This window comes from Cherax quadricarinatus, chromosome 26 (genome assembly GCF_038502225.1).
Source record: "Cherax quadricarinatus isolate ZL_2023a chromosome 26, ASM3850222v1, whole genome shotgun sequence".
Lineage (NCBI taxonomy): Eukaryota > Metazoa > Arthropoda > Malacostraca > Decapoda > Parastacidae > Cherax > Cherax quadricarinatus.
Window position 1 is genome coordinate 41,652,418 of NC_091317.1, and position 15,000 is coordinate 41,667,417.

A 15,000-nucleotide genomic window follows, 5' to 3' on the forward strand; every position below is an offset into this window, starting at 1 on the left:
GTGTGTGTGTGTGTGTGTGTGTGTGTGTATGTGTGTGTGTGTGTGTGTGTGTGTGTGTGTGTGTGTGTGTGTGTGTGTGTGTGTTTGTGTGTGTATATGAATATATCTTTCTCTTCCCCTCTTTCTCTAGCCCTCTCTCTTTCTCCCTCTTTCTACCTTTCTCTCCTCCCCCTCCCTATCATTTCTCTCTTTGTCTCTCTCCCATAGCCTTTCCCCCCACCCTCCTCTCTCCCCTCTTTTTTTTTTAACAGGGTTTGACAAGGTTAAGGATCCCTAGCTTTATTGACAAGCTATTTACAGGTTAAGGATTCCTAACTTTATTGGCAAGCTGAGAGCTGTTACCTACATCAGCTCATTTGAAAGCATTTTTATTGTTATGAGACATACAAGTAGGGAACAAGATGAAGTTGGAGCCATCTGTGTGCCAGCATTTTCATTTGATCAACTGACTTTATCTCGTTGACATCATTATACTGCACGAATATGTTCCATACTCGAGTCATCCTGAGTATATATGATCTCAGATGGAGTGGTGTTCTGGAGAAGGGTACAGCCAGAGTGAAGTTGCTGCTTTCTGCCCGTCTTGTGGCATAAAAGCTTGTTTCACGCTGTCCTCGAAGTGGATCCAAGTGTGGTACTTTGATAATATTGGCCTTGTACATAACAGTAAGGCCACCCACATCCCTCCTGTGTTGAAGGCTCTGCTGAAATGACATATCTATCTAGGATGGGTCCAGGTGAGAGATAATCGTCTTACTCTGTTCTCTACTCTGTCAGGTGGTCGCAGATGAGAGGGGAGGCAGGCAAACCAAGAAAGTGGAGCATACTCAAGGTGTGAGCGTACTTGTGCCTCGTACAGAATCTTGCAACCCCTACTGTCAAGCAGATGCGAGATACGGCGAAGTGCTGTAAGCTTCCTGGCTGCCTTGTTTGCAAGATTTACAACATGGTTCTTCATGGTTAATTGGAGTCAGATTTCACCCCAAGGATATCAACTTCTTCTCCAAGTGCCAACACCCTCCCATTCATCCTTACTACTGCACCAGCATTACCATCATGGTGCCTAGAGACGATCATCATTTGCGTTTTCTCAGGTGCAAATGTTACTTGCCATCTATTTCCCCAAGCTGATATAGCTCTTAGCTGGTGATTGACGTAGCTTAAAGCAGCTGGCATTTCTTCTCTTCGATAAGTGAATGTCAGTGTACAGTCATCTGCATATGCATGGGATTCTGGGATGAGATGAAGAAGGTCGTTGAAGTAGACATTCCATAACAATTGTCCCAGAACACTTCCTTGTGGAACACTTGCCCCAATAGGATGTCTTGCTGATTCCGTTCCATTGAGAACTACACTTAGAGATCTACCATGAAGGTAATCACTGAGGAGACATAGCGTCGAGCCTGCAATTCCCAGTGCTTGAAGTTTTGCTAAGAGGCCCTGATGTCACACCCGGTCGAAAGCACCAGCAATGTCCAGTGCTACCAAACAGCTGACTTTGGATTCATCTCTCTCTCTCTCTCTCTCTCTCTCTCTCTCTCTCTCTCTCTCTCTCTCTCTCTCTCTCTCTCTCTCTCTCTTCCTCTTTCTATCTTTCTCTCTACCCCTCCCTTACATTTCTCTCTCTCCCATGGCCTTTTCCCTCACCCTCCTCTCTCTCTCTCTCTCTCTCTCTCTCTCTCTCTCTCTCTCTCTCTCTCTCTCTCTCTCTCTCTCTCTCTCTCTCTCTCTCTCTCTCTCTCTCTCTCTCTCTCTCTCTCTCTCTCTCTCTCTCTTTCTCTCTCTTTCTCTATTTCTCTCTCTTTCTCTCTCTCTATCTATCTATCTATCTATCTATCTAACTCTCTTTCTTTCTCCCTCTTTCTATCCTTCTCTCTCCCTCTCTCGTTTCTTTCTCTCTCTCTCTCTCTCTCTCTCTCTCTGTGTATATATATATATATATATATATATATATATATATATATATATATATATATATATATATATATATATATATATATATATATATATATATCTTTCTCTCCCCCTCTTTCTATCCTTCTCTCTCTCTCTCTCTCTCTCTCTCTCCCCTAGCCTTTTCCCTCACGCCCCCACACACACTCTGAAAATACATAAGCTTCTTTCTGTGGTAAAAAAAATGGGTTACCCTAAAGGGCAGAAAACCAGGGGTCTGGTGGATGAACTTGGGAGGGAAGATTGGGAGTTAGAGCTCTGAAAAAGGGAGGAAGAGTGGGGAAGGAAGATAGAAGAGCTTTGCAAGAGATTAACTGAAGAGAGCATGAAGTGGGAGCTACAAGTCTTAACAGCAGAAGCTAGGATACAGTGATTAGAAGAGGAACTAAAAAACCTAAAACAGATTAGAGAGACAAATGACAATACAGACACGACATCAGGAACTTCTGTATCAGTCACAGACAAGGGGAATGTAGGAAGAAAAGGAGATATGCTGTATGCAAAGGCCCTATCAGACCCATATGGGACCAAGGAAAAGGCAAGGAACACACAAAGATCAAATGAGTGATCTGAAGACAATGCAGGTATGCCACATGCAGAGACCCTAACAGACAACTGCAGCAGCAAAGAACAGCTGATCACGAAAGACAGTTAAATGAGCATAGGGTCTTCAGCAAAGGCAGGGAATGAAGACAGGAACGTTTCAATGGAAGGAACTAAAACACCTCAGAGGATGCAAAGGAAGACACAGTGGGAGGAGAAAAGGGAGAGGTCATCTTTTGTCTATGGGCTCCAAGAAGCTGAAGGGAGAACCTATGATGAAAGAAATCAGGAGGAGTAAAAAGCAATTGAAGGTATCATGAAAACAATAGGTGAGGGCGACATGAACCAGGTGACAAATTTTCGGAGAATTGGGTGGTTTGCGAGTGGAAGCAAACGGCCTGTCCAAGTAATTTTCAAGGAAGAATCAGCTCGAACCAGGATCCTGCAGGAGAAAGCATGACTGAGGGACAAACCAGAGTACCGGAGAGTGTACCTCGATTGTGACAGAACACAAGAAGAAAGGATGATACTGAAAGAGAGGGTACAAAGACGAAAGGAGGAACAAGAGGCAATGATGAAGATGAGCAGGACCCAGACACAGGAGGAAGAGCAAAAACATCTCCAGAAACTCCTGCAGAACCCCAATGCAATTGAACAATCTAAACGAAAACCCACACACTGTTCCCTCTGCCCCTAACCCCCAGATAGCAAACCTCACCCCTACAACTGCCCCCTATGGGCACTCTGCCCCCACCTCCCACATCACAAACCCCACCCACACCACAACCCCCTATAGACCCCACCAGGGCTCCCACTCCCCAAACTCCATTATTCTCCCAGGACCACAGTGATAGAAAAGTAGCTACAACCCCAATGCAATTGAACAATCTAAACGAAAATCCACACACTGTTCCCTCTGCCACCAACCCCCACATAACAAACCTCACCCCTACAACTGCACCCTATGGGCACTCTGCCTCCACCTCCCACATCACAAACCCCACCCACACCACAACCCTCCATAGGCCCACCAGGGTTCCCACTCCCCAAACTCCATTATTCTCCCAGGACCACAGTGATAGAAAAGCAGCTGAAGGTTTGGAACATGAACGCAGACAGAATGATGAATAAATATGAGGAGTGGCAAAAACGAATCAATGAGAAATCCCCAGACATCATAGCAGTCACAGAAACAAAACTCACCGAGAGAATAACAGACACAATCTTCCCACCGGGATATCAGATCCTGAGGAAAGATAGAAGGAGTAGAGGAGGAGGAGGGGTTGCACTGCTCATAAAAAACCAATGGGGATTTGAGGGAATGGAAGACATGGACGAGATTGGAGAAAGGGACTACATAGTAGGTACCATTCAGTCTGGGGAACATCTGCTAGGAAAAAGATAAGATGTATAATGAGAACCTTCAGAACTAGGAATGCCAAGCCAGTGATGATTTTCTTCAAATCGCTTGTTCTCTCTACATTGGTTTGTTACTGGTCAGCAGTAACAGCCTGGTTTATCAGGCCATGATGCACTGCGAGGCCTAGGAAAACCCTACAGTTATACTCTGATTACATTAAGACTACTAATAATAGCAAAAATAAAAATATTGTTATTAACATAAGGTTTGGCACTAAGGATATGATGCCAGGCTGAGGGACTGCTCGTCAAGGTTGTCTCCCACACCGTGAGCGTCACTATATAAAAGAGTGTTGGCAGTAACCACCAGCATTTACCCCGCTAATCCAGTGTGCATCAGACGTGCTGTCCATCCCCAGCGCGCTGACATCTGCCAATTAAGACCTGCACGCCATCTTTTCGGACAGTTATCACCTATGGAATGGATTAATATTACAACTGAGCATAACTTTACTTGTGAGAACAATGGCAAGGAATATGGTGCAGCTGTTCTTGCTGTGTATTATGATGGTGCTGTGGGTCTCGCACCCAGGAGAAACATCGTTGACGGTTGCTGAACAAGCTAAGGTTTCTGTCAGTTTTGGATTTGCTAAGGATAACATTAATGAAGCCAGTTCAGTTTTAAGAGAAATCCAAGATTCTCTGAAAAATTTAAAAAAATTTGGACAGTTACTGAAGGTCTTAAAATTCACTGAACAATTCACAAAGTACCTGGGTCCTATTGCAGCTGTTGCTCTGTCTATCTTTAGCGTGGTGTCAACGTTCCTAATGCCAAGCCAGTTGGATATTATTCAAGAGGAGTTTAAAAGAGTGAATGCGATGCTCAATAGAATAGATTCACAATTGAACAGTATAAGGTTTGAACTGAAAACATCTGTAGAGTTCAATACATGGATAACTTCTTACATAGACTGGGAACTTGATATCAGGAATGGAGAGAATAAACTGACAGAAACAAAGTCACGTCTGGCTAACTTGGACAACGAGGTGGAAAAGTTAAAAGTTATGGAGGATTACATTAACTACGTTGAAAATCAAGATATAGAAGGAAAGGCAAAGAAGATACACCAACTTACGGGTATTCAAAACACAGTAACAAAACAAAATCTGTTCAGTTTGTGGATGCAGAAGAAAAGCTGTGACGTGTTTGAGCTCTCTCGGCTGATGATCATCATTGGAGACTTAATGACAAGTGCTGCTAAACAGACCATGGCATATCAGTTTCTCAAATCTCAAAATATTAATTATGTTCGGGAAAAGATGGTAATGTTCTCCGACCAACTACATGATATCCGTCACCAATACCAACTGCACGTATGGAACTGCTATAAAAATTTTAAGTTATATGCTGAGAAAGAGATAAGAAAAATGGTGCAAGAACAAAATGTTCGATCAAGCGAGGTACTAAGAGAGAGGCTGTCTGACTATATGCCTTGGTATGAGTGGACAGTTGCTATGTACACTGACGATGTCCCAAATTCAATTCGTACAATGTGTGGGAAAATCTCTCTTGATTTATTTACATCTAAAAATCAGTTAATTAGAATGGAAAATCTTGGAGACAATAATGAAAGTACAGTACTTGTGGTATGGCAGGACAGTTATGATGGAAGTCGTACTTGTAAAAGTTTTGAAGGACTTAGTCGGGACCAAGACCCATGTAGCTCTTCCAACGTGTGTAGCAACCATGGAATCTGCAACAATATCCCATACACCAGTAGCCACATGTGCATCTGTGACAAATACTTTGAAGGAGACAGTTGTGAGACCTATAACAATCCCGCAATAAGTCACAGCATCACTGACACAGTGGCTGACCTGAGAATGAGCTTCACCAAGTTCGCCGGAGTACCCACTGTTATTGACGTCTTTGCACAAATGGTGGACTTGTCTCGTCAAGTAGAACAAATGCATAAATCACTATTGAACTCTCATGTATACTTACAACTAATGATTCAGTATGCTGAAATCTTTAGGGAGGGAGACTACATTACTTATGAATATAATAAAATGAAGAATAACACACTGAGTAAAGAACGGTTCTTAGAGAATGTTATGAATACTGATTTTAACCGGCTTTTTAGTAGCCTTGAACGAGCAATTCTTGGTGAAGGGTTATTCATTTCACAAGATATTTTGACTGTATTTAAGAGAAAGATTATGTCCGAGTTAGGTGAAAGATTCGCCTGTACGCAAAATTACTCCGCGGCAGTGTCTGCTATGGTAAATAATTTGTTGATCATCGATGAAGTGGTGACAGAGACAAGTATTTTGGTAACTAATTGGGAAGTTCAACATTTGGGAGTTTCAAAAGAAGAGGCCATCGATGCTGTCCATAGGACACAGAACCTGGCTGAGCAGCGTTGGGAAAAGTATTTCGCCCACTGGGAAGCAACATCGTGCGCAAACTTGACTGCTGACGACCTCCAAGAAAAATACTGTGGAAATATTCACAGTTATTCGGGACTTAAAGTGTCCCTAACCTGTGGGAACAACAAACAACCTTCAACCTCGTCAGTCACCTGTACAAAGATAGGCAATACTTTACAGTGGACGAAGATTCCTCAGTGTCAGTACATGTGGAGCAGCTGGGGCTCGTGGGGAAGCTGCAGCAAAAGTTGTGGAGGCGGCAGGAGCACAAGAACACGCAGCAAGCACAATGGAGATATTGATACTCAGTCAAAAGGCTGTAATGAAGAGGACTGCTGTCAAGTAAAGTAAGTGTAGGAAGATAAGATTATTGTGCGGTAAACATTAAATAACGATTTTGTTTTTGCACGCGCTCTCTACCTTAAATATATATACACAAATAACCAGCACATAGAAGAGAGGAGCTTACGACGACGTTTCGGTCTGACTTGTACCATTTACAAAGTCACAAGCAGGAAGGAGAGAAGGAGCCAGTAGAGACGGGCCAGCTGGTAGGAACGGGAAAAGTGAGGTGGGAGTAGTAGTAGTAGTAGTAGTAGTAGTAGTAATAGTAGTAGTAGTAGTAGGGGTAAGAACATGAGAAAGGAGGAACACTGCAGTAGGCCTTTTGGCCCATACTGGGCAGGTCCTTCACAAATTCATCCCACTAACAAAATATCTGCTCAACCCATTTTCAGTGTTACCCAAGCAACAAGCTTTGATAAATCTATTAACTCGTGTGCAAGTCCCACTCAAATCCAACCCTTCTCACTCGAATATTTATCCAACCTAAATTTGAAACTACCTAAGGTTTCAGCTTCAATACACTACTAGGTATACTGTTCCATTCATTAACTTCCCTATTTTCAAACCAATACTTTCCTACACCCTAATTTGAACCCATTATTACGGGTTCTCTCTTGGAGTGATATCCTCGGGATTTTATTTACATCTTCTTTGTTAATATCCATCTTCCACTTATACACTTCATTCTTGCCTTCCCTCATTCTTCGTCTTACAAAGCCTCCACTACATCACTCTCCAGATTGCTCCACTTCCTGACAACTCAACGACTGAAGAAATACTTCCAACATCCCTGTAACACATCTGAAGTTTCATCTTCCAGTTGTGACCCCTTATTGGAAATATAAACACATATGCAGAATAATGTGATCCTTTATTGACAACGTTTCACCCACACAGTGGCCTTTTTCAAGTCACACACAGATCTACCTGGGGTGGAAGGTACGGGAGTATTTATAGTCATGTTCAGAATGTTGAGGTCAGGTGGAGAATGCTGCATCTGATGATCTACCGGGTGGGGTTATAGAGTCTTTGGTAGCTTGGCAGGGGTATTGGACAAGTTGTGAGTAGACCTTCTGCAGTGTTCTATGTTCTTATGTGGGATAGCGATGAAGAAGTTTCTTGGCGAGTGGTTCAGCTATGTTATAGAAGCCGTTGTTCTGGTTGAAATTGTTGGTTATAGAGATAAGTGATGATTCCAGGATTCTTCGGTATTGAGTGTTGTCTTCTGTGGCGATAAGTCTTGAGTTTCTGTAGATAATTAAATGGTTGTGTGAATTGCGATGTTGTACACAGGCATTCCTTGTATCGTCAGTCCTGCTTGCATATTGGTGTTCTGAAATACGTGTTTGGAGGTCTCTTGATGTTTCGCCCACATATAATTTGTTGCAGTCATTACAAGGGATTATGTATACCCCTGCAGAGGATGGAGGCTTGTCCTGTCTACTACTGGTGATGTCCTTGATGGTCGTGGTTGTGGAGGTAGATACTTGGAATGATGTATTGGAAAAGATGTTGGAAACATGTTTGGCAATGGAGTTGGTGGGGAGGACTATGTATCTCTTCTCGGCAGTGTCTTCTCTGGGTGTGTTGAAGATGTTTAATGCCTGCCGTCTGCAGTCTCTGATGAAGTGACGAGGATAGTGGAGTTTAGAAAATACTTGTTCAATTATAGTGCATTCTTCCACAAGGAACTCATTGCTGCAGATTCTGAGTGCACGCAGGAAGAAGCCTATAATTACACCACGTTTGGTTTTGGTGTCGTGGTGAGAGTAGAAGTGGAGAAGATCGTTTTGGTTGGTGGGTTTTCGATAGACTTTTAAAACGAAGTTCGTGGTCAGCTTTGCAGAGCAGAACATCAAGGAAAGGAAGAGTGTTCACACTTGAAGAAGAAGTCGACAACACTCTTCCTTTCCTTGATGTTCTGCTCTGCAAAGCTGACCACGAACTTCGTTTTAAAGTCTATCGAAAACCCACCAACCAAAACGATCTTCTCCACTTCTACTCTCACCACGACACCAAAACCAAACGTGGTGTAATTATAGGCTTCTTCCTGCGTGCACTCAGAATCTGCAGCAATGAGTTCCTTGAGGAAGAATGCACTATAATTGAACAAGTATTTTCTAAACTCCACTATCCTCGTCACTTCATCAGAGACTGCAGACGGCGGGCATTAAACATCTTCAACACACCCAGAGAAGACACTGCCGAGAAGAGATACATAGTCCTCCCCACCAACTCCATTGCCAAACATGTTTCCAACATCTTTTCCAATACATCATTCCAAGTATCTACCTCCACAACCACGACAATCAAGGACATCACCAGTAGTAGACAGGACAAGCCTCCATCCTCTGCAGTGGTATACATAATCCCTTGTAATGACTGCAACAAATTATATGTATGCGAAACATCAAGAGACCTCCAAACACGTAATTCAGAACACCAATATGCAAGCAGGACTGACGATACAAGGAATGCCTGTGTACAACATCGCAATTCACACAACCATTTAATTAACTACAGAAACTCAAGACTTATCGGCTGGAATATTGCTGCACACTAACAGCACCTTTCAAGGCAGGTGAAATTGGTGACCTAGAAAATGTACAGAGAACCTTCACGGCACGCATAACGGAGATAAAACACCTCAATTACTGGGAGCGCTTGAGGTTCCTAAAACTCTATTCCCTGGAACGCAGGCGGGAGAGATACATGATTATATACACCTGGAAAATCCTAGAGGGACTAGTACCGAACTTGCACACGAAAATCACTCACTACGAAAGCAAAAGACTTGGCAGACGATGCAACATCCCCCCAATGAAAAGCAGGGGTGTCACTAGCACGTTAAGAGACCATACAATAAGTGTCAGGGGCCCGAGACTGTTCAACTGCCTCCCAGCATACATAAGGGGGATTACCAACAGACCCTTGGCAGTCTTCAAGCTGGCACTGGACAAGCACCTAAAGTCGGTTCCTGACCAGCCGGGCTGTGGCTCGTACGTTGGTTTGCGTGCAGCCAGCAGCAACAGCCTGGTTGATCAGGCTCTGATCCACCAGGAGGCCTGGTCACAGACCGGGCAGCGGGGGCGTTGACCCCCGGAACTCTCTCCAGGTAAACTCCAGGTAAACAGAAGACAACACTCAATACCGAAGAATCCTGGAATCATCGCTTATCTCTATAACCAACAATTTCAACCAGAACAACGGCTTCTATAACATAGCTGAACCACTCGCCAAGAAACTTCTTCATCGCTATCCCACATAAGAACATAGAACACTGCAGAAGGTCTACTCACAACTTGTCCAATACCCCTGCCAAGCTACCCAAGACTCTATAACCCCACCCGGTAAATCATCAGATGCAGCATTCTCCACCTGACCTCATCATTCTGAACATGACTATAAATACTCCCGTACCTTCCACCCCAGGTAGATCTGTTTGTGACTTGAAAAAGCCCACTGTGTGGGTGAAACGTTGTCAATAAAGGATCACATTATACTGCATATGTGTTCATATTTCCATTGTGTAGGTATTTCATACCATTTATTTCCATCGTGACCCCTTGTTGCTGTGTCCCATCTCTGAAACATCCTGTCCCTATCCAACTTGTCAATTCCTATCCTTTTTCATGTCGTTATCATGTCCACCCTATCTCTCCTGTCCTCCAGTGTCGTCAGGTCGATTTCCCTTTACCTCTCCTCGCAGGACATACCCCTTAGTTCTATGTCTAGTCTCATTGCAAACTTTTGCCCTTTTTTTAATTTCTTTACGTGCTTGACCATGTATGGGCTCCGTACTGGTGGTGTATACTCCATTATGGACTTGATGTACACGGTGTGCAGAGTCTTAAATGACTCCTTACTAAGGTATCGAAACGCTAGTCTTAGTTTTGCCAGTCGCCCATGTGGAGCAGTTATTTGGTTGATGTACGCCTCAGGAGACGTGCTTTGTATTATACTTACCTCTAGATCCTTTTCCTTGAGTGAGGTTTACAGTCTTTGGCCCCCTAGCCTGTACTCAGTCTGCGGTCTTCTTTGCCCTTGCACAATCTTCATGGCTGAGCTAAACTCCAGGAGCCAGTTGCTGGACCAGGATTGCAGCCTGTTTAGATTCTTTTTTTACCCCTATCTGTTCCTCATCTGTTTGAATTCTTTGCATTAGCTTCAAATAGGAACACCTCTGAATCTATTTCATCCGTCATGTTACTCACTTATACTAGAAACAGCACCGGTCCTAGGATTGACCCTTGTGGAACCCCGTTTGTCACAGGCGCCTACTCTGACACCGCGTCATGTACCATCACTCGTGTGATGAATGGTTTGAAAAACCGACAAGTTGAAGATTGAGACACTTATGCAGCATATGGGAATCTTTATTCAGGAAACGTTTCGCCACACAGTGGCTTCATCAGTCCAATACAAAGAGGAAGGCCTAAGGAAAGGAGGAGTATGAGGTAATCAGTCCCTCAGCCTGGAGTCGATGTGTTCAGTCCATCAATCTACAAGATTGATGGACTGAACACATCGACTCCAGGCTGAGGGACTGATTACCTCATACTCCTCCTTTCCTTACGCCTTCCTCTTTGTATTGGACTGATGAAGCCACTGTGTGGCGAAACGTTTCCTGAATAAAGATTCCCATATGCTGCATAAGTGTCTCAATCTTCAACCATCACTCGTGTGTGTATACTCATATTATATGCCAAATATCTTCTTATTGCAAGAACGTATGTTTCCATTCTGTCCATGAGTCATGTTTATCTGTGAATATTCTTGAATAGTGTTTGCTGTAGACTTTTAATAGGTTTCAGCATCTAAAATTGTAGTCGATGGATCATTTTCACTAACACTGATCTACCTCTTGGTGTGGAAATCATATATTTACCTACAATAGTGTTTAAGGAATAGAACAGGGAAGTGATTCCTTCCCGGGTAAGCAATCTGCTGATGATGTAAAATCATAGTATTTAATTTATCTGTAAATTCATCACAGGTTAGATTAGGTAAGGTTTGTCAGGATGCAAAACATCTCTTTCCTCACGCGGATCTTAGTCAGATGACCCGCCGTTGGAGCTTTTGCTCATCTGACCGAGGCCTTCCACTGGTTTACCGATCCACCCCTTTAGAAGTTATGATCACAGTTATAACCATTTTTATATCAACATACTTCAGATTTTATTAAATTAATTTTTTTTGTCATATCACAGGTTCGGGAATTTCAAGTGTAGTAATCAGAGGTGCGTGCCCCTCAGTTATAAGTGTGATGGAGACGATAATTGCAATGACGGTAGTGACGAGTCGAGCTGCACTTACCTGCGTTCTGGTGACATGATCGCTCTCAAGTCTTTATGCGGAGGCTTCTTGAGTGGCTACAAAACTGAACACTACCAAGGAAGGAGACACACCAATGACTTTTGCAGAGACTTTTTTCATCATATGGACTTCTTAAAGGTATGTCCAAAAGCTCCTGTAAAACTAAACGCCCATTCTTCTGATTGTCCCGGGGATCGAATGGACGGAGGTGACTGGGACCGCTGCTGGGGGGAACGGTTTTATATCTATGCAGTAGAGCGAAAAACTGGGGATGCTATAAGGTATGGAGACATGGTAGGCCTCAAGTACAGAGGTAACTGGTGGCTGAGCTGTGTCAATGCAGGTGGAGTCTGTACCTCCTGGGAGTGCCCAGGTGGGCAGTTCACAAGAGATGAAGGAGGTAAATGTGTGAGTGAAGTATTCTTCATTTACGTTCTGGGTAGGAAAGGATCATGTTCTACCGACACCAGGTATAAATGTTCAGGAACGCCACTGTACCCAGGAGACACTGTATTTTTACGCTCATATTATTGGAATTATTGGCTGTCAGTGTTGAATAAAAAAGATTACATCTTCACTAGAACCTGTCCTTATCAAAACTTAGAGCAGTCAGATGCAGTCAACTGCAACTGTGAACAATGGATTTTGTTTAGAAAATAATCTGATATATTTTTTTTCATTTTGTGTGCACTTCAGAATGGTAGACTAGCACACTCCGTGTTAGTAGATTGACTGTCGTAATAAACTGACCAGAGTTCTAGTCTGATTAGAATAGTAGGCTGTCCTAGAAGGTAGAAAGATCACGGCAGTAGATTTACCATTGTAGTACAGTAGAATGATAGTTGTGGTAGGCTGAACGCGGGAGTAATCTGATCATGTTGATAGACCGACCATGGTGGAAACCTGAGTATGGTAGATTATCTATGGTGATAAGTTTATTGTGGTATTAAATTTTTATTCTGTTAAACAAATACATTATTTTCTTGGAAAATCTGCACAAAATGCGAAAAATATGCAAACTCACGACGCTACTCGGGAGTTTGTTAATCTCGTCCACAACTCTATTACCAAACCTTTCACAAACTTAATTTTTCCATCATGAACCCACTGCTACGAATTCTGTCTTGGTTAGATATTTTTTGAATGTTATTTAAATCTTTTTTATTTCTTCCTGCCTTCCATTATACTCTTCAGTCATATCTTCCCCATAATTCTGCACCTTTCCAACGTGTGCAGATTCAGTGTCCTCAATCCATACTCGTAAGAAAGATTTCTGATACACGGGATCATCTTCGTAATCATTCTCTGTATGTTTTCAAGTGCATTAATGTGCATCTTGTAATATGGAGACCAGAAATGTACAGAATAATCTAAACACGGTCTTACCAGGGATACATAAAATTTAGGTATAACCAGAGGGCATCAATTATTTACACTTCCTGATTAAAAATTCTATTAGCTTTATTACAAACACTTGTGAACTGTTGTTTTGGTTTAAGGTTGCTGCTAACCAGTGTTTTCTTTATTCTGTTTTACCGAGATCTATATTGTTTGGTTTATAGGTGCCATAGTTATTTTCTTTTCCAATAACAGAAACTACACTTGTCTACATTAACCTGCATCTGATATATTTCTGACCACAACACTAATATATCGCAGTCATTCTGTAATTCTCAAGTGTCCTCATCAGAATTATTTTGAAGGCCTATTTTAGTGTCATCATCAAACATGCTTGTTCTGCAATTTATTCCATCATCTAAGTCGTTTATAGGGTGGGTAATAAAGGGCCCAACACTGACCACTATGAAACACCACTGGTAACTGGTCCCCACTCTGATTTCTATCCGTTTATGGAAGCTTACTTCTGTCTATTGGTCAACTATTCCACGATCCAGGAGATAATTTCTCCACCTATTCCGTGTGCTGCTACTATCTTCAGCAACCTCCTGTGTGGTACTCTATCAAAGATTTTACTGAAATCCATCTGCAGGATATCGTATTCTTTATCTTGATCTGCCTCTTCATGTAACTTAGTAAAAGGAATAGTAAATTTATATGGAAGGAACGACCATTCTTAAAACCTTATTGCGATTCATTGATTAAATTATATTTTTCAAGGAAACTTCGAATTTCGTGCACAGTTATTGATTCCACCGGTTTTCCTACATCTGTAATTAGGCTGATTGATATATATTTGGAAGCTATCTCCCAATTTGTAAACAGGTATCACATTTGTCATTTGTCAGAGCCTGGTGGCTTGTTTGGTGTTAACCTGTCTACACTAGCACCTACCAGGAACAAGGTAGGAAGATGGCGAAAACTGCAAATGCGAGCAATGGCTTTTGTTTATGAAATAAACTGATTTTTTCTTTTTTTTTTTGTTTGCACTTCATAATAGTAGACTGGAACACTTCATGTCGGTACACAGTTCAAGGTCTGTTGAAGGTGATAAACGGTGTAAGGAAGTAGATCAGGGTAGACAGTCCATAAAGGTGATAAACAGTCTAAGGTGATACAGTCCAAGATGATACTGCCCATTGTGGAAGATTATACATGGTGGTAGATTATATAAGATTTGTTATCTAAGGTGGTAGATTATTCATGGCAATAGATTATCTAGGTGATACATTATCGATGTTATTACAGAGTACAGTAAAAAAATATTTATATGAAATAACGCTCCATATAAAATGTAATTTTTCTGTGAACTGGTGTACTGAAAGTGGACGTGTATATTCCCTAAAGCGAACGCATTTTATTCCTGTCAGTCAGATAGAGGCCAGGACAGGAGCAGATGTGGTTTGTAGGGGGTAGGTTACTCGCAGCAGACGAAGCAAGATGCAGCGGTGTGAGTATGTGGTGTTGGGTAGGTTATTTATAGTGTGTACTATTTTGTTTTGGTGCTCTCATTTATTTGTAAAGCCCTAGTGTGTGGAAGGGCCTGTGTTTTGGGGAACATTTAATATTTTAATTGTAGGCTAAGTAGCCGACAGGAAGATGGGGAGGTGTATGTCATGGATTCTCCCCGATGTTTTGATTAACTCATTAGTAGCA

The 15,000-nt window shown here is 42.3% G+C and overlaps 1 protein-coding gene across 1 annotated transcript in view; it reads left to right on the forward strand.

The window, feature by feature from the left end:
• The first annotated feature begins 4,240 nt into the window (after positions 1-4,240).
• Positions 4,241-15,000, forward strand: part of LOC138853238 (SE-cephalotoxin-like) — a 10,788-nt gene continuing 28 nt past the window's right edge. Inside the window, exons 1-2 of the mRNA XM_070088943.1 lie at positions 4,241-6,632; positions 11,841-15,000. The exon at positions 11,841-15,000 is cut by the window's right edge and continues 28 nt beyond it. Of these exons, the coding sequence (XP_069945044.1) occupies positions 4,381-6,632; positions 11,841-12,606 (3,018 nt within the window). The 5' untranslated portion in view covers positions 4,241-4,380 and the 3' untranslated portion in view covers positions 12,607-15,000. The remainder of the gene's footprint in view (positions 6,633-11,840) is intronic.